This window comes from Melanostigma gelatinosum (genome assembly GCF_949748355.1).
Source record: "Melanostigma gelatinosum genome assembly, chromosome: 15".
NCBI lineage: Eukaryota > Metazoa > Chordata > Actinopteri > Perciformes > Zoarcidae > Melanostigma > Melanostigma gelatinosum.
The window spans coordinates 11389669-11408311 of record NC_136648.1 but is presented as its reverse complement, the minus strand read 5'-3'; the positions used below and the strand labels follow the sequence as shown (position 1 = coordinate 11408311).

Genomic DNA, 18643 nt, shown 5'->3' with positions numbered 1-18643 from the left:
AAATTGGTGGAAATTTGACGGATGGCGGAAAATCTAAGGAGGCGGAGCTTAGGGGTCTGAGAGGCTTTTTTTTATAGATCTAGCGGATTCGGACATGTGGGTCAAATTTCAAGTCAATCGGACATACTGGCCGAGGGGCGTGGCCGGTCCGATTTGTAGGGGGCGCTAGTGAGCCATTTTTTTTACACACAAATATGCAAATTTGGGCAGCAGAGTATTTACGCGAGTTCTGACAGGTGTCCAACTTTGGTGAGTTTTCATGCATGGCAAGTACCCCGACAAGGTACATTCCTGAGAAAAATATAGATCAGAATAATAATACCCCTTACAATTTCAATAGGGCCTTCGCTGGCCCGACGTTATTGGTGGCTCGGGCCCTAATTAGTCATGCTGCTGAATCAGTGTTCCTGCTTCAGAGCGTGTAAGAAGTTTGTTAATTGTACAGATAGTATTTTAGCATTATGATAGAGAGTTGTGCGGGAATGAGTCAAAGTCGGGTCATAATTCTCTGTGTTCGTCACATAGGACAACACCTTTCACATAAAGCAGCTTAAATGCGTCATGTTGTATCATCTTGATGCTCAAATATGTGCCTTCTTCTGTCTTCCAGGAAATCAAAAGACATGCAACAATAGAGAGGACTCACAACTAACAGCTGGCTTGTCGGACAACAATACTGTCTGCGATTGTCAACTGATTTACATACATGGAGATGAGTAATCATAATTGGGGCCAAGTTTCTTCAGGGGTCAAGCTGAGCTAACGATTGACATTACAAGTGGGACAACTGTCTGAGTGAATTAGTCCTGCCGAGACCATGCAGTGGAGACGACGGCACTGCTGTGCACACACAGCTAAGTTTATCTCTCTCCTCTCACTGTTGGGTCTTCTGGTCTTTCTGGTCCACCAGGTGTGGCATCGTATGACTATAACCCACGGGCCTTTCCCTTATGTCATCAATGAGCCAGACAAATGTGCAGACAGCAGACCCGCATTTCTGGTGTTGCTGATATCCACTGAGGCTCGGCAGGTGGAGGCTAGAAATGCCATACGGCAGACATGGGGGAATGAGAGCGTGGCTCCTGCTCTGGGATTCATCCGGCTGTTTCTGCTGGGGAAAAATGAGGGAGAGCAGGGACTCTTACAGCAAAGGATGCTGGAAGCAGAAAGCCGGAGGTATCACGATATCATTCAGCAGGACTTTCTGGATTCCTACAACAACCTGACCACAAAGACATTGATGGGAATGAACTGGGTGGCAATTCACTGCCCACAAGCCGGCTATGTCATGAAGACTGACAGCGATATGTTCGTCAACACAGAGTACCTCATTTACCAGCTGCTCAGGCCAGAACTGAAGCTAAAGAATAACTACTTCACAGGCTACAACATGAGAGACTTTGCACCCAACAGAAACAAAAACAGCAAGTGGTACATGCCACCTGAGCTGTACCCAGGTGAGAGGTATCCCACCTTCTGCTCTGGCACTGGTTATGTCTTCTCTGGAGACCTGGCGAGGAAAATCTATCGTGCATCACTAAGGATCCGCCAATTGCATCTGGAGGATGTGTATGTGGGAATATGCCTGGCTGAGCTCCAGATCGAGCCGACTCCTCCACCCAACGAGTTCCTGTTCAACCACTGGAGGGTGTCTTATTCCAGCTGCAAGTACAGCCTTCTGATAACGTCACATGGGTTTCATCCCAATGAACTCCTTAAATACTGGCATCATCTCCAGAGTAACAAACACAATGCCTGCATGAAACGTTGAGAGCAGGCAGGACTCACTCAAACAGAATGACCAGAGAGAGACCAGCTACATAACTTATTAAACTCTCCTTGTTGTTACATACAAATAATGAATTACATCTCAGCCCGTTCTGTTCTTACCTTGACACCAAGGGATTAATCCAAAAGTCATTTGGCAAGACAATAAAACTCCTGCATATATGTTGTGTAAAATCTGATGAAGTGCGTTACGATTATTGTCAAATATTTTGTACAAAACATGAAAAATGTTTATATGTCTGAGTCAAACCACTGGAGAGTTTATGTACACCATAATATCTTACAATATAATTCACTGTGTTTCATTGTGGTGCAAAGGGTTCTTTTTTGCAGTAATGTAAGATTTGCTGTATGCGTTTTATATCTGCTGCCTTACAGATACAGGCTACTCTATAACTAGAGTGGACAGGTACTGTTCCAATAAATGTTTCCACATGTGTATCAAATAGTCAATGAAGTCATTTCAAAAGCCATGAAAACATGAACTATGCTACGAGATATTGAGATCATTGAGAAATAAATGTGGGATGAGCCTTTTGTTTGTACAATATACATTTCTGGAAATTGCATTTTAAAAAGTACATTTGAGAACTTGAAGCACAAAAGCTCCCCTTATTACTTGAGTGAGATACCGTCTCATTTCCATTTCAAGGAGATACAGCCAACAGTAGAGGATGACGCACCTCAAGTGAGTAAAGGCTAATAAAAGAAAGGCCGCAGCAGTATGGAGGTATAGAAATATACATCATCATGCTGTAACGCAGCCGTAAAAAGCAGGAAAAGATACTTCGGCGATGTTACGATATCCAAAATCTAAGACAATATCTCGACTCGTACCATGATATATAGCAGATCTCAATAATTATAAATGGAACATGTACTGGATGTGTGCGAAGTGAAATTGACATGCCGAGTCGCTCTGGACTCATCTTCTTACAACACGAGCACACAGCCAGGTTGTGTTCTTACCGTCACTGACTTCAGGGTCATGCCGTGGTAGGTGCCCATGGTGTCGATCTTGAAACCCTCCGTTTCTAAGAAAATAACAGGCTAAGTTGTAGATTTCTGGCAGAACAAAACAGTCATTTCAAAAGTGTAATGAAATAATAATGCCTTCATATTCTATAACCAATTTGTGTTCTAATGTTTCATCGTATGTCATTTTATGTATTTTCTGAAAAGTAGAACCCCCGTTACAAATGTGACCAAAGGTGCGCAGAGGATAATCACGATGTTATACGACTGCATGCGTTGCAAATGGAGGAAAAGAGCTGAGGGTATAAACAAGTGACGGGGAATAAAAGCTCGGTGATTTTTTCCATTTTTGTGGGGAACTGTACCAAACAAAGACGTTTGTTTAAGTCTGTAGAATTCGATGTGTTGGCCCTAGACATCCCTTCAGCAAGACAATATTTTTCAACATTTCGATTAATTGTGCAGCCCTGGTTGAACGCTGAGTCACACAGGCCTTAGATGGCAGGTTTTTACAGTAGATGGACGTGTTGGCGCAGTGTCCTGACATCTTTAAGTGGTCAGTGGAACATCAGTGGCAACTGAAACACACTCAACTATGCTTATTTTTCTACATAATTGTTACAGGCATTAAGGAGCCTGGGGAATTAAATCAAGAACTAAACGTGTCTTTGAGCTTTTGCAGTTTCCCCACATCTGAAAAACCATGACGTTTACGCCAATTACACTAATAACTGACTAGAAGGCAGTGTATGACACGCAATCTACACTCATTTTTCAGAAAATGACCAATTCCATTGTATTCTTGTTGAATAGAAGACACTTTATTCTTCCAGCTCCAACCCCGGCAGTGTGAAAAATATATATAAGCATGGCATTTAAAGTTGTAAGCAGGCTCTCTTTTATATATTATAATCACCAACAGCTTAAACAAAAGTAACAGTAGCAAAGTAACGCAAGGCAATGCATACAGTCTGCGAGACTGTAAGTGCACGACTCACATCACACGACGGAAGAAGACGATTAAGATGTAAATATGATATTAACATATGATCAGTGAATATACAGATTGTTTTAGCGGTTTTATAAAAGTTATTCATGGCGCTGTTAGAACGCTGCTGCACTGTTAATACAGGTGCAAGAGCCCTTTGCATGCGGGAGACCAAACTGTTTTGTTTTTTCACACCTTGTTTTATTCAGCGATGCACCGATTGATGGCAGCCAACCAGTGTCATATATCTGAGTACTGGGCGTATTTACATTATAACGCTGTCATGATATGTACAAATGTAATCTTGTAAAATGTAGTTTTTTGGCAAGAAACTTGAATAAATACAGTTGTTGGAAGATGATGTTTTTACATCAGAGGGAATTACGACCTGTTTAACTTCCTAAAACTAGCTTGAAGCTTCTTATAATACGCAAGTAAAACTACTAACGCCGAGATTATTTTTAATCAAAGAAAGTATTTAAATAAATATACAATTATTTATTTCCTAATGATTTGAATAATTTGTTTTTATGCAAATAACCATTATAAGTGATAATACAGTAAAAAGATAACATTTACACTGACGAGGGATGGTTGAAATTATTCTTTGGGACAGTGGTAAAAAATAAAATGAGTCTAGAGCATTGATGTCAATAATAGTTCTTAGAAAGAAGATCAGAATGTGCAAAAATGGCAGGTCAGACTTCAAATTAATCTGAAACACCCAAGAAAATTGCAAATTATACACCTGTAGTATTAATGATCGTTCTTCTTATCTTGATTTTATCCGCATTGCGATCAATATGTTAATTCGTCAGCAGAGCTTGCCTGCCTCGGGTAAAGGGAAGCAGTGCTTCTATTTTACCTGCTCCAACATCGAATGGCACTTCTGAAGGTGGTCTGATCAATACAATGTGCATCTAAAGCTCCCACTGTCGTGTGCTTATTGATACCGGGTGTAAATGGGGTGAATCAAATCCAAGTTTTGTTGACCCACAGATCAATGTTCAGTTAACTATGTTTTTCTTAAATGCCTCGTGCCCATACAGATTTATTTTAAAGCTTCAAGATTAAAACTCACCCTCTTTTCCTTTGAATTGCTCCTGACCGTATCTGTTGTAGACAGCTGGGACAGGCTGCTTGTTCCTTAGGGACGGGTCCTGGAAACAACATGAAACACAAACAATTTATTACTTTACATACCCGTCACAACACTGTTCACTCAACACCTTAGCAGTTATTTATAGACTTGCTGCTTGTAGTTAGTTAAATATCTACAGACAACCTTCCAGTTGATGTCAGGCTTGATATATTTGAGAAAAGGAATGCGTGAGGAAAAGTAGCACTTGACTGGTTTATCCAAGTCATGCCCTTTTAGAATGCAGCTATTAGTGCGCGCACGCACGTGCGCACACGCACGTGCGCACACACACGTGCGCACACACGTGCGCACACACACGTGCGCACACGCACGCGCACACGCACGCGCACACACGTGCGCACACGCACGTGCGCACACGCACGTGCGCACACACACGTGCGCACACACACGTGCGCACACACACGTGCGCACACACACACACACACAAGAAGAAACTGAAATGAATATATATATGAATTTCTGTTCTCACCACTTGAGTAGTGTTCTGTGCTGGTCTCTGCTCTGGTGCTCGCCCTTCTTCCCTAGCTTTCACTGACTGAAGGATGGTGAAGATGTTCTTGGAGAAGTTCTGCGGCGGAGCAATACAGATACGGTGCGATGAGTCAAACACCCTCGCACAACATCATCATCGTTTGGTGAACACTGAGGTTTGACGGTCCCAACCTGAAGGCTTGGATGTAAACAGATACACCACATGAAACTGCCCTTCATTAGAATTGTTTAAAACATACCTGCATAGTAATTACTATGTGCTTTATTGTTACATAAGAAAACATTAAATACACCGTAACGAATCATCTACCGATATATTAGAATGTGAGAAATTGCCACATTAACAGAATGAAAGGCCAAAACGGAGTAACAAAACAGATTTAGCCATCTTGGTGCAGACATTAGATGTGGAAAGTGATGTATAGGCTGCCAGAGTAATTGCTCCAAGCATACAGCCACTCAACACTTAGTGGTTTGCGATGAGCATGTCAAAGTCCTTCAGTGGCCCAGTGAAAAACTTAGTTTTAGAGTAAATATAAACTGGGTGAAAATCATTCTACTGCTGCCATCTAGTGGTTGAAATGTTCACCTCGCTACACTGATTTATTTCTTTACACAGTTGGGCTCTCTTGAAGTATTTCCCACACTCAAGGCCATTGTCCCAGGGAGTTGAGCAGGTTTGGTAAAATAGGACAGCTGCTTTAGAACTCAGGTATGTCCAGTGAGGTGGTCTTGATACAAAATGTTTGACACCAGTTCACATAACAATATGCATTTCTGGTGCAAGTCTACATCAATATGAACCTTCTCAAAAGAGAGATGTGCCTTGGGGCTGAAGGCATTGATGCATGGTTAGAAAAATGGCAAGTTAAATACCTTTTAATGTATATGACTTCTGCTGTTGAGTCTTACAGTAAAGCCTCCCACTAAACACACCTTTGACTCGGGATGCACAATGTTGGATATGATGATATTTTCAGTTTGGCCGATACCGTCGATGCACATAATGGAAAATGTGGGTTTTTTAATAGATAAATAATAAACTGATATTTGGACAACTGGACAAAAAAACAAATTCAAAATGTTATACTTTTATCTTGTTATTGTCACCTATCGTGGTTATTTGCAAAAAACACAACTCAACTGATTCGGAAATAAAGAACTGAATTATTATTGAAATATCTGCTTGGATTAAACATATTTTGGCAGCATTAGCCTTAACACAGAGTTTACTCGCCCCAGTCAAGCGTTGTATGTCGAGCCCTGTTCTATGAGAGGAAATGTTCATTTCTGGCCGATATTTCACTTTGAAACATTTTTCTGCCGATACGTATGACGTGCGGATACAGTGCATCCCTTCCTTAGAACCAAAAGTCATGCAACACTACAAAGCATTGCTACACCCCCTGTTGGTTTTTGGGAGAACAACAAAGTAGGCACTTTCATCACACAAAGGGTCAGTGAAACAATGCTTTCCTGATCAGACTTTATTCATTAAGTCTCATTTGCAAACCGTGTAATGACCCCGTCAGGACCGAATTCAAGGTCCAACAATGAGCCAATGTGCAGGTAAGAATACAAGAAAATCCCTATATTCACATGGTAATCCGACACAGATGTATTTGAAGGAACAGTCTGACATTTTAGGAATTGCAATGTATCGCTGCCAAGAGAGAGAAAACTGTGTTTGCATAGAAATATCACTGTGATTGGATATAATTATCTCTGACCTTTCCAGAGCTCTGGAGAATGGTCGTCCTGGTCCTCCAAACTCTCTCTCTGCTGACAATATCTCTGGTGACATCCATCTCAGCGTCCACAAAGCTTCTCTGCTTCAGGGTTATGTCATCATCCAGATCTGTTTTGATGGTGGAACGTTTCTTGGCCATAATCTTGGCTTTGATGGCCGCGATTTTCTCCACCGACATGGCCTCAGACAGGGATCTGGAAGAGAAGAGAAGTTAGGATCGTTTGAACAGCTCGCTGCTTCAAGCAGATGGTCTGTGGGTGTCATTGTGTAGTAATGCATGACATCCAGCAATCGGATTAATATTGATCATTTATTACTGACACTGTGGTATGTTGAATACATCTCAAACTTATCAACATTGGAGAGATTATTGCCTCATACAGAAAGCACATTATGTATAAAGGCAGTCTATTGTACCTGATCTGGTCAGTCTGCACGATGCCCTCTTTGTGACCCTCCAGACGGGCAGCCAGGCGCTCCTTATCCAGACGCACTCGTTCCTCATCCTTAAAAGCAGTGTACACACTATTAGCAAAGTGCTGAATAAAACAACATGTGACCATTGCCAGGTTGGCCACAACAATTGTGGTTATTTTCACTGCAACTAAATGCATTTCAATAAATACAAAACATAAACACCTTTTTCCACCGACATACAGACTAAATGGACAATTAATGTTTCAAAAAGCAAAGTAGTGAGTATAATGTCAAAGAAACTTTTAGTGGAAGATATTTGACGTCAGTTTACCTCAATCCTGGGTTTTTTGGCTTCAGAAGATACCTCATCAGCTGCTCTTTTCACTAACAAAGCAGAACGGTGCGATTACTTCACAGCACAAAGTCCATTTGGTTGTGGAACAACTTTCCTGCCCCGACTACAATCTACGACCTCCCTACCTACAACCCCGTTAATAGAAAATATCTGTGAAAATATGACCCACCAAGGGTCAACAGATAAAGGATAGCAGAAGATACAATTTATTAAGTTGTAGTCCAGATTTCAAGACCAACAATAAATCTAAACAATTATTACCGCAGGTGAAAATAAGTCTTTAAACTTCATGCAAACAAATATGACGTGAGCTTACCTTGCGTTGGCCTTTGCAAACCTATTTCTATCGGTGCACTTCTGTCAATACTTGTCGATGTAGCTGTGAAAAAACATTATAAACCGCATTAATAAGTTACCAATTAGACAAAGTACAGCGAGGCTCCTCATCATAGGGCTCAATGTTTTAATCAATCAACACAAATAAGAAATCATGACAGAGTATTAATGAGTTGAAGGACATACAAAGAAAATCTTGACATCCTGCACAAGTGTTACTTACAACTCTCGCCATTGAGGTATGACAGCAAGCCTTTTCGATCAGGTCGTCTGACAACAGGGATGTTCTCAGTCTATCAACAACATAAAAGCATGTCACCCAAAAACAAAAATGCTTATAATTATGCATATAATAATGGCACTGAGGTAGTTACACGAGTCACTTACTGCAGCTCTTCGCACATACGATGGATGTGGAAGATGCACATTGTTGAGCAAGAACAAGATAGAGTCCAAAGTATAGTACTCTTTGGGTTGTCCCTCTTTACCAGTACTGAGGGTAGAAACACATGCAAAGAAAACTTTAATAAAACACTCAAACCTCAACGTTATTTCATCGAGTAACGTCATATGACTAAAATGAACACAGACCGCTTCAGGTTGCACATTTGAGTTAAACTAAAGTGCACAAGTCTGTAATACGAAGTAAATATAAAGCAAGTTGAGTTGCATGCTCAAAGTAACGAAACACAGGATCTGAAATAAACTTAGTGCAGAACTATTAACAGTTACACGGTTGACTGACGTTAATCTACTGACTGACGTTAATCCTTCTGCAACGTCATTCACAGCGTTACATGACCAACGTTAGCTTTTTAACTCGGTAAACAAAGCTGCTTTTAGTCACGACTGGACCCCTGACTTATCGGGAACACAACTCAAGGACTGGTAACGAGTAGTTAGCATCACATTACAGTACGCGTAGCTAGCAGCACATCTCTCATGAACACGTAAGTTTTAAAATATTTACAAATTGTAATGTATATATAACAGGAAATATGCCTCGTGGTTTAGGATAGAATACATACGTATCACGCCAAAGTATTTAAAGAGTGCTTAAAAAGTTTTAAGTACAACCGCGAGGAGCCGAGTTAGGTTAGCATCTTAGCATCCAGCTAGCGAGCCTTCCGCCGTTACCAGCAGCACCGCACGGCACTGCTGAGCTTCAGCAGCGGGCCTTCAGGCGCGATTCAGAGATAGTTTGGCGCTGACATACCCCCAGATTATGTAGTTGGTCTTCACATTTTTCGGCCAGGAGAACTCTCCAAATATAACTTCATCTCCTTTAGCGACGATTTCTTTTTTCTGGATGTTATACTGACGGAGAACACTCAGCACATCCGCCATCTTCACTTGTCTTGATGTGGTGTGTTTGCAAGGCCCCCAGTTATCAACACCATGTGGCCTCGCAAGATGCCTGATCTGTTTACAACTTTTTAGACCGCTTGCATGTTAAGCACAATGGATGTAACAGAAGTTAATCATGGTGGTGAAACATTTGTGATCTACCATACTTCCTAATAACTATCTCTTGTGCCAGACTTTCAACTACAATCGTTGTGTTAACGATCAAATAATACAAATATTTTAGCTTTATAGCATTTTGACCTTTGGCCAGACAGTGGACTTTGTCTCATCATTGAAACTGACAGTATCGGTATGTGTGGACAAACATTATTCACAGTAACATGGTCAGGAATGTATTCCTCTTTATTCAGTCAATTGCACCAGAATGAATGAGTGAATGTTGTCAGCAATTAGTGTCGACTAAAACAAGTTTGCTTGGATTTCTCCAAAATGAATTAGTCCCTAACTGCAAACAGTGTGTTTATTCAGTCTTTGAAGAAATCTCCATAGTTACATGTTTTACAAAAGTACATTCATTTTATTTTATTGCCGGGAAGGTAGCAGTTATCTCATTATAATTAACATTATTACATAAAAACGAGGGAAATCACTGTGCTAGCGGATTCAGTCTCGGTAAACAGTTGTTAAATAACAAGGTCGTCTCTGGAGAGAACAATACAGTGAAATCAAAATTTTGATGCATAGGATTCTTTCTCAAAATTACAGTAAATGGATTTTGGGGGCGACCGTGGCTTACTGGGTAGAGAGGGTTGTCCGAAAGGTCACCGGTTCGATCCTCAGCTGCACCGTGTCCTGTGTCGAAGTGTCCCTGAGCAAGACACTGTACCCCTAACTGCTCCCCGGGTGCCTGTCATTGGCAGCCCACTGCTCCCTATATATACAGGGATGGGTCAAATGCAGAGAATAATTTCCCCACGGTGGGACTAATAAAGGAATGTTTCTTCCTTTTAGCCTTATTTTAGCCATGTGTTTTCAAACAAACCACAATTTAAATCACAAACGCTATAACTTGTTTTCTGCAAATTCTGAACCCAATAGCCCAAATGTATTATTATGTATGTATGGAAGTTTTCCCAGTCACCACTGGGTGGCAGTAGCACATCAAGTGTAAGGACACGGGATACATTTTTAATGAAAACACGGGTAGTTGTTTTGCTCACTTCATAAATAAATAAAAAAGTTGCACAATTTGTATGAATTTACTAAAAATTTAAGCTGACATTGACTCATGATGCATACAGGGCAAATTCACTCAAACTTTATTAAATATTGTTTAAATGCAAAATCACAAAATACACAACGGTTGTGCATTTCACTCGTATAAAACTGGAAATATTTACATTCTAGACTTTGTCTGTCTCAGCAAAGAGCCCCAAAATGTTAAAACACAGTCTAACATTTGGTGCACGAGGTGGCACCGCCTGCAGTGCGTTATGTCAATCGCACTGTTACTGCTTTCAGTGTTGTCAGACATTGTGTCGTTGAGGTAACGTTTTAAGGGGAGGGGAAGTGCCAGCACAGCTTCTCTCAAAAGCAGTTCCTGAGCCTGCGTCCACTGAACACCATCAACATGCATGGCGTCAGTCCTTGTGCAAGAGATACAGCTCACACTGCAGGCTGATTGGTTTTGAATCATGCTGCATTAGATCTCCGGTGCGCCTTATCTTCAAGGCCTTTCTGTGCTTCGGAAGGCCCCTCTGCTTAGCAGCTGTAGCAAGCAGGACTTTGTATTGCTCGGACTGAGTGAAGCGTGGGAAGGAGCAGTTCTCCATTAGGCTGAAGATTTTCCTCTGTGCCACAACAAAACATGATGGACTTGGTTGCTGAAGACTCCGTCTGATGATCTCTCTTGTGTATAAATCTAAGTTCACCTGGAAAGATAAAAAACACATGTTAAAATAACTCAATATGCTGTTTCAATGTTGAAATGTATTGTGCAGTACAAGATTGCACAGTGTGTGCAGCCGCCTGCATCACTACTACGGTCGGAAAGTAACTATGTTGATATGGTTTACAGTAAATGATTAAGGTCAGCTTGTTTTGGACTTTAACTTCTTGAACCTTTTCTAGAAAATTGCAATTCTTGTCACTTTTACAATATACACAGAATATTTATACGTAAATCAAATTGTGTTTTCCTTATGCTTTGCGTATATTTGGGTCTGAGCATATTTTGCTGCCAGTCATTATTCAGTTTGAGTTACCTCTCTGGGAGACTCAGGACCGATGAACTCTTCATAAATACTTGCTGCTCTCAGTGTTAGCTCCTCCGGACGATCAGAGGTTTTGAACTCTTGACAGGCGAGCCAGAAGTCCAGATTTTCCTCACAAAACTGATTTCAGAAAGTCCCAAAATGCTTTTCGTCCACCTCATACACAAGGGAACATAATGTCATTATAAAGAGAACAGAAACCAACCGGTATTAGTTTTGTGTTGCTTGAAAGCGAATGAAAATTACATTTCCGGGAAATTAGTGTCTCCAGAGATTCTCCCAGTAGGCATGTTTCATTTGTTTCCTGTCTGCAGACGGAGGAAACCATTTTTAATGAAACAATATTATATATGCAGTATGATTAAAACCTTTTTATTTTCCTCCGTAATGGACTGTGGATGAAGTCATGTATTCTGGATTTCCATGAGTTATGTCTACAAGAGAGGATATCAGTATTGAGAAAGTCTGACTTCCCAATAGCCTTCATTAAAATAAGCCTCATTGCAAATTATACACACTGTACTTACGTTCTCTTTGTGTCCCGGAGGTCCAGAGATGTCTTAGAGAGCCCGTTCATTGTTGAATTCGAGTTGCACGTTCTCCTCTCTGATTGACTATTTGACAGCATATGTCTCAGTATGCATGAATCCTCAGAAGAATTTTCTTTAGATCCAAGTGAGATTCCCAACCTCACCACTGGTTCCCGACTGCCTCTTCTTACTGATTGTCAATACCAGAGTTTCTCCCTGAACTACAGGCTCTCTTCGTCCTGCTATCTTTAACCTCTGTTGACATACTTCCTGATTGTTACGGAATTCAAAGAATACTTTCAGTGCGTCAAACCTTGCACTCTTCCTTAAAGTTTAGAGCAGAAGTATGCTGTGTATGACAACCCCAATCACATTCTCCACGGTTAAATGCATGACACAGTTTCTACTTAATTTAGCTCACCTTTCAAGTCTCTGCTATTTTTAGTCAGAGGTCACGAGTTTCTTTAAAAGCAGTTTTGCTTTTTTCAATGCAGTTGTGTGTCTTTCTTCTTTCACAACTCCTGGATTACCTCCCCTCCATTATCACTGCTGCTTCTTCATGTTTTGACTTTTTATTTTTTTTATTTGAGCTTCTTTATAATGCTGTCAATTCATGCCGTTATATTAAAATGAACATCTTTCTTTTTCCTTGAAGATTTTGTCAGTTTTGCTAAAAAAATGGTATGCCTCTGTATCGACACTCCCTTAAATTCTATCACGATGTGCTGTAACCCTCCAACATCGCAACTCCAGTTACACTGCGCATGTGTCATACCCCATAGTTTATTAAGACCATCTCCCAGCCATCATTTAATAAGCCTTGGGTTTTAACCTCGAATTGGCAGTTTTGGCTTTCACCATTAATTGTTTTTAGGCGGCCAAAATATTACAATAAACTTTCATGAAGTGAAACAACACTGTCAAAGGGTTAAAGTTGTAAGACAACGAGTGCAACGCGAGGAGTCACCTCCTCCTGCTGGCTATTAGAAATAATGCAAGTTTAAGGCACTTCAGCGTTTACTGCGGCTTCACTTTTCAGAACCTGAGGTTGCTGCCTGTAAATCACAGATAGCATCAGTGCACACTCTATTTGAGAGCCAGTGTAATTACTTCGGGGCAAAAATAACTAAAATTCAGTTACTTCCTCACCAATCTGAGAAGTACCTCTTTAAAATTTAAAGAGCAGCACTTTAGCAGAAAACCAACAATTGGCTGAGAGCAACTGCAACACAGACAGAAAAATGGAAGATGATTAATGATTTTTACAAAACGGAGACGATAACTTGTAGGATTAAAAATTCATGAGGAAACTTTATACACTCAGATTTGGAGGTCACATTGCACATTAGGGTGGCGGATGAGATGGGAGTGGGGATGGAGGTGGGCGATAATAGACAAATATTTTGATTTCTTTGAATCCTTTGGGAAGTAATCGCTGTATTGAATAATAACTATAAGAGAAACAAGAAAACAGTTACAGCCAGCAGCTCTGAGACTTATATTTTAGCACAACGCTGCTTTGAGCTAAATGCTGGCAGAACATTTACAAACTTGTTACATAATGTCAATCTGCGAGGGGCACGAGAGGAAAAGTCATTAGGACACATCGTCTGGTCAAAATGAATGTCACAACATTTCATGGAAAATCATTTCGTGGTATCTATTTCAATCTTGACCAAAGTGATGAATTGAAAGACCAACATTGCTATCCCAACAGCCTGAAAGATCGTTATCCCAACAGCTGCATCAAGTTCAAAATACCAAAAAAAACTGCAACAATAGCCACAGCTCTGTGTCAGAATCTGAAAGTGACAATAACTTCCTCTTTTTTTCTGCCTCCAATTCCACCTGTCACTTTGTTCGGCCACATGTATCCATCATGTGTATTGTTCTGTTATTTCACTTCTGTCAATACTCGTTGATGTAGCTGTGAAAAAAACATTATAAACTGCATTAATAAGTTACCGATTAGACCAAGTACAGCGAGGCTCCTCATCATAGGGCTCAATGTTTTAATCAATCAACACAAATAAGAAATCATGACTGAGTATTAATGAGTTGAGGGACATACAAAGAAAATCTTGACATCCTGCACAAGTGTTACTTACAACTCTCGCCATTGAGGTATGACAGCAAGCGTTTTCGATCAGGTCGTCTGACAACAGAGATTTTCTCAGTCTATCAACAACATAAAAGCATGTCACCCAAAAACGCTTATAATTATGCATATAATAATGGCACTGAGGTGGTTACACGAGTCACTTACTTTAGCTCTTCGCACAGCTCTTCGCACATACGATGGATGTGGAAGATGCACATTGTTGAGCAAGAACAAGATAGAGTCCAAAGTATAGTACTCTTTGGGTTGTCCCTCTTTACCAGAACTGAGGGTAGAAACACAAGCAAAGAAAACTTTAATAAAACACTCAAACCTCAACGTTATTTCATCGAGTAACGTCATATGACTAAAATGAACACAGACTGCTTCAGGTTGCACATTTGAGTTAAACTAAAGTGCACAAGTCTGTAATACGAAGTAAATATAAAGCAAGTTGAGTTGCATGCTCAAAGTAACGAAACACTGGATCTGAAATAAACTTAGTGCAGAACTATTAACAGTTACACGGTTGATTGACGTTAATCTACTGACTGACGTTAATCCTTCTGCAACCTCATTCACAGCGTTACATGACCAACGTTAGCTTTTTAACTCGGTAAACAAAGCTGCTTTTAGTCACGACTGGACCCCTGACTTATCGGGAACACAACTCAAGGACTGGTAACGAGTAGTTAGCATCACATTACAGTACGCGTAGCTAGCAGCACATCTCTCATGAACACATTTAAGTTTTTAAATATTTACAAATTGTAATGTATATATAATAGGAAATATGCCTCGTGGTTTAGGATAGAATACATACGTATTACGCCAAAGTATTTAAAGAGTGCTTAAAAAGTTTTAAGTACAACCGCGAGGAGCCGAGTTAGGTTAGCATCTTAGCATCCAGCTAGCGAGCCTTCCACCGTTACCAGCAGCACCGCACGGCACTGCTGAGCTTCAGCAGCGGGCCTTCAGGCGCGATTCAGAGATAGTTTGGCGCTGACATACCCGCAGATTATGTAGTTGGTCTTCACATTTTTCGGCCAGGAGAACTCTCCAAATATAACTTCATCTCCTTTAGCGACGATTTCTTTTTTCTGGATGTTATACTGACGGAGAACACTCAGCACATCCGCCATCTTCACTTGTCTTGATGTGGTGTGTTTGCAAGGCCCCCAGTTATCAACACCATGTGGCCTCGCAAGATGCCTGATCTGTTTACAACTTTTTAGACCGCTTGTCAAAGCTGTCAGGAGACACATTTTTTCTCCATGTTTGCCAGGTCGAAAAAAACATCCGACGTTGATAAATGTAACTCTTGATATTAATTAGATGGTTTGTTGACACTGGCAAACACAGTACTGGTAGAGCCCCAGTGCCTGGCTCAAGGATACTACCACAGTATGGACACTATCGGTCACAAAAAAACATGTTCATTTTCAGGAAGATAGGGGGCGACCGTGGCTTACTGGGTAGAGAGGGTTGTCCGCGAACCGAAAGGTCACCGGTTCGATCCTCGGCTGCACGGTGTCCTGTGTCGAAGTGTCCCTGAGCAAGACACTGTACCCCTAACTGCTCCCCGGGTGCCTGTCATTGGCAGCCCACTGCTCCCTATATATACAGGGATGGGTCAAATGCAGAGAATAATTTCCCCACGGTGGGACTAATAAAGGAATGTTTCTTCCTTTTAGCCTTATTTTAGCCATGTGTTTTCAAACAAACCACAATTTAAATCATAAACGCGATAACTTGTTTTCTGCAAATTCTGAACCCAATAGCCCAAATGTATTATTATGTATGTATGGAAGTTTTCCCAGTCACCACTGGGTGGCAGTAGCACATCAAGTGTAAGGACACAGGATACATTTTTAATGAAAACACAGGTAGTTGTTTTGCTCACTTCATAAATAAATAAAAAAGTTGCACAATTTGTATGAATTTACTAAAAATGAAAGCTTACATTGACTCACGATGCATACAGGGCAAATTCACTCAAACTTTATTAAATATTGTTTCAGTGCAAAATCACAAAATACACAACGGTTGTGCATTTCACTCGTATAAAACCGGAAATATTTACATTCTAGACTTTGTCTGTCTCAGCAAAGAGCCCCAAAATGTTAAAACACAGTCTAACATTTGGTGCACGAGGTGGCACCGCCTGCAGTGTGTCATGTCAATCGCACTGTTACTGCTTTCAGTGTTGTCAGACATTGTGTCGTTGAGGTAACGTTTTAAGGGGAGGGGAAGTGCCAGCACAGCTTCTCTCAAAAGCAGTTCCTGAGCCTGCGTCCACTGAACACCATCAACATGCATGGCGTCAGTCCTTGTGCAAGAGATACAGCTCACACTGCAGGCTGATTGGTTTTGAATCATGCTGCATTAGATCTCCGGTGCGCCTTATCTTCAAGGCCTTTCTGTGCTTCGGAAGGCCCCTCTGCTTAGCAGCTGTAGCAAGCAGGACTTTGTATTGCTCGGACTGAGTGAAGCGTGGGAAGGAGCAGTTCTCCATTAGGCTGAAGATTTTCCTCTGTGCCACAACAAAACATGATGGACTTGGTTGCTGAAGACTCCGTCTGATGATCTCTCTTGTGTATAAATCTAAGTTCACCTGGAAAGATAAAAAACACATGTTAAAATAACTCAATATGCTGTTTCAATGTTGAAATGTATTGTGCAGTACAAGATTGCACAGTGTGTGCAGCCACCTGCATCACTACTACGGTCGGAAAGTAACTATGTTGATATGGTTTACAGTAAATGACTAAGGTCAGCTTGTTTTGGACTTTAACTTCTTGAACCTTTTCTAGAAAATTGCAATTCTTGTCACTTTTACAATATACACACTGAATATTTATACGTAAATTAAATTGTGTTTTCCTTATGCTTTGCGTATATTTGGGTCTGAGCATATTTTGCTGCCAGTCATTATTCAGTTTGAGTTACCTCTCTGGGAGACTCAGGACCGATGAACTCTTCATAAATACTTGCTGCTCTCCGTGTTAGCTCCTCCGGACGATCAGAGGTTTTGAACTCTTGACAGGCGAGCCAGAAGTCCAGATTTTCCTCACAAAACTGATTTCAGAAAGTCCCAAAATGCTTTTCGTCCACCTCATACACAAGGGAACATAATGTCATTATAAAGAGAACAGAAACCAACCGGTATTAGTTTTGTGTTGCTTGAAAGCGAATGAAAATTACATTTCCGGGAAATGAGTGTCTCCAGAGATTCTCCCAGTAGGCATGTTTCATTTGTTTCCTGTCTGCAGATGGAAGAAAAGTGAGGTTTCTGTGAACATTTTTAATGAAACAATATTATATATGCAGTATGATTAAAACACCTTTTTATTTTCCTCCATAATGGACTCTGGATGAAGTCATGTATTCTGGATTTCCATGCGTTATGTCTACAAGAGAGGATATCAGTATTGAGAAAGTCTGACTTCCCAATAGCCTTCATTAAAATAAGCCTGATTGCAAATGATACACACTGTACTTACGTTCTCTTTGTGTCCCAGAGGTCCAGAGATGTCTTAGAGAGCCCGTTCATTGTTGAATTTGAGTTGCACTGTCTCCTCTCTGATTGACTATTTGACAGCATATGTCTCAGTATGCATGAATCCTCAGAAGAATTTTCTTTAGCTCAAAGTGAGATTCCCAACCTCACCACTGGTTCCCGACTGCCTCTTCTTACTGATTGTCAACACCAGAGTTTCTCCCTGAACTACAGGCTCTCTTTGTCCTGCGATCTTTAACCTCTGTTGACATACTGCCTGATTGTTACGGAATTCAAAGAATACTTTCAGTGCGTCAAACCTTGCACTCTTCCTTAAAGTTTAGAACAGAAGTATGCTGTGTATGACAACCCCAATCACATTCTCCATGGTTAAATGCATGACACAGTTTCTACTTAATTTAGCTCACCTTTCAAGTCTCTGCTATTTTTAGTCAGAGGTCACGAGTTTCTTTAAAAGCAGTTTTGCTTTTTTCAATGCAGTTGTGTGTCTTTCTTCTTTCACAACTCCTGGATTACCTCCCCTCCATTATCACTGCTGCTTCTTCATGTTTTGACTTTTTATTTTTTTTATTTGAGCTTCTTTATAATGCTGTCAATTCATGCCGTTATATTAAAATGAACATCTTTCTTTTTCCTTGAAGATTTTGTCAG

The 18643-nt window shown here is 40.7% G+C and overlaps 3 protein-coding genes and 1 pseudogene across 6 annotated transcripts in view; 1 reads left to right on the top strand and 3 right to left on the bottom strand.

Annotated features, from left to right (window-relative positions):
• LOC306788960 (beta-1,3-galactosyltransferase 2-like) overlaps positions 1-1958 on the top strand; it is a gene marked incomplete at its 5' end in the record, with an annotated part of 8557 nt that extends 6599 nt beyond the window's left edge. The window contains one exon of the mRNA XM_079284699.1: positions 1031-1958. Within this exon, the coding sequence (XP_079140825.1) occupies positions 1031-1771 (741 nt within the window). The 3' untranslated portion in view covers positions 1772-1958. The remainder of the gene's footprint in view (positions 1-1030) is intronic.
• The window catches only part of cdc73 (cell division cycle 73, Paf1/RNA polymerase II complex component, homolog), a 34254-nt gene extending 24633 nt beyond the window's left edge, over positions 1-9621 (bottom strand). Inside the window, exons 1-10 of one of the 2 annotated variants that reach the window (XM_079284668.1) lie at positions 9480-9621; positions 8651-8756; positions 8487-8533; positions 8244-8306; positions 7904-7956; positions 7573-7661; positions 7136-7349; positions 5383-5481; positions 4833-4911; positions 2758-2822 (exon numbers count right to left, since the gene is read on the bottom strand). In XM_079284668.1, coding sequence (XP_079140794.1) covers positions 2758-2822; positions 4833-4911; positions 5383-5481; positions 7136-7349; positions 7573-7661; positions 7904-7956; positions 8244-8306; positions 8487-8533; positions 8651-8691 — 750 coding nt within the window. In that variant the 5' untranslated portion in view covers positions 8692-8756; positions 9480-9621. Of the gene's footprint in view, positions 1-2757; positions 2823-4832; positions 4912-5382; positions 5482-7135; positions 7350-7572; positions 7662-7903; positions 7957-8243; positions 8307-8486; positions 8557-8650; positions 8757-9479 lie in introns of both variants that reach the window. The other variant, XM_079284667.1, reaches the window with a different exon arrangement.
• Positions 9622-13665: 4044 nt separating this feature from the next.
• On the bottom strand, positions 13666-15665 carry LOC306788752 (parafibromin-like). 2 transcript variants are annotated; one of them, XM_079284380.1, is made up of 4 exons: positions 15484-15665; positions 14641-14758; positions 14483-14529; positions 13666-14301 (listed from the first exon to the last, which is right to left on the bottom strand). In XM_079284380.1, exons 1-3 carry the CDS (start codon positions 15612-15614, stop codon positions 14521-14523), a joined length of 258 nt encoding a protein of 85 aa, XP_079140506.1. In that variant the 5' UTR covers positions 15615-15665; the 3' UTR covers positions 13666-14301; positions 14483-14520. The 2 variants fall into 2 exon arrangements, with proteins under 2 accessions (XP_079140506.1, XP_079140505.1); XM_079284379.1 differs by having other exon boundaries at positions 14483-14552; positions 15484-15653.
• An 881-nt stretch (positions 15666-16546) lies between these two features.
• Positions 16547-18025, bottom strand: LOC306789794 (regulator of G-protein signaling 21-like; annotated as a pseudogene). Its single transcript, XR_013773192.1, has 4 exons — positions 17976-18025; positions 17677-17738; positions 17422-17586; positions 16547-17086 (listed from the first exon to the last, which is right to left on the bottom strand). The product of XR_013773192.1 is annotated as a regulator of G-protein signaling 21-like (transcript).
• Between the last annotated feature and the right edge of the window lie 618 nt (positions 18026-18643).

Coding starts and splice junctions, on each gene's coding strand:
- LOC306788752 (XM_079284379.1), bottom strand. CDS start 15,614: ATGGCGGATGTGCTGAGTGTTCTCCGTCAGTATAACATCCAGAAAAAA. Junction 14,553..14,640: donor GAGCTGTGCGAAGAGCTAAA/GTAAGTGACTCG, acceptor TGTTGTTGATAG/ACTGAGAAAATCTCTGTTGT. Junction 14,302..14,482: donor ATACCTCAATGGCGAGAGTT/GTAAGTAACACT, acceptor TTTTTTTCACAG/CTACATCAACGAGTATTGAC.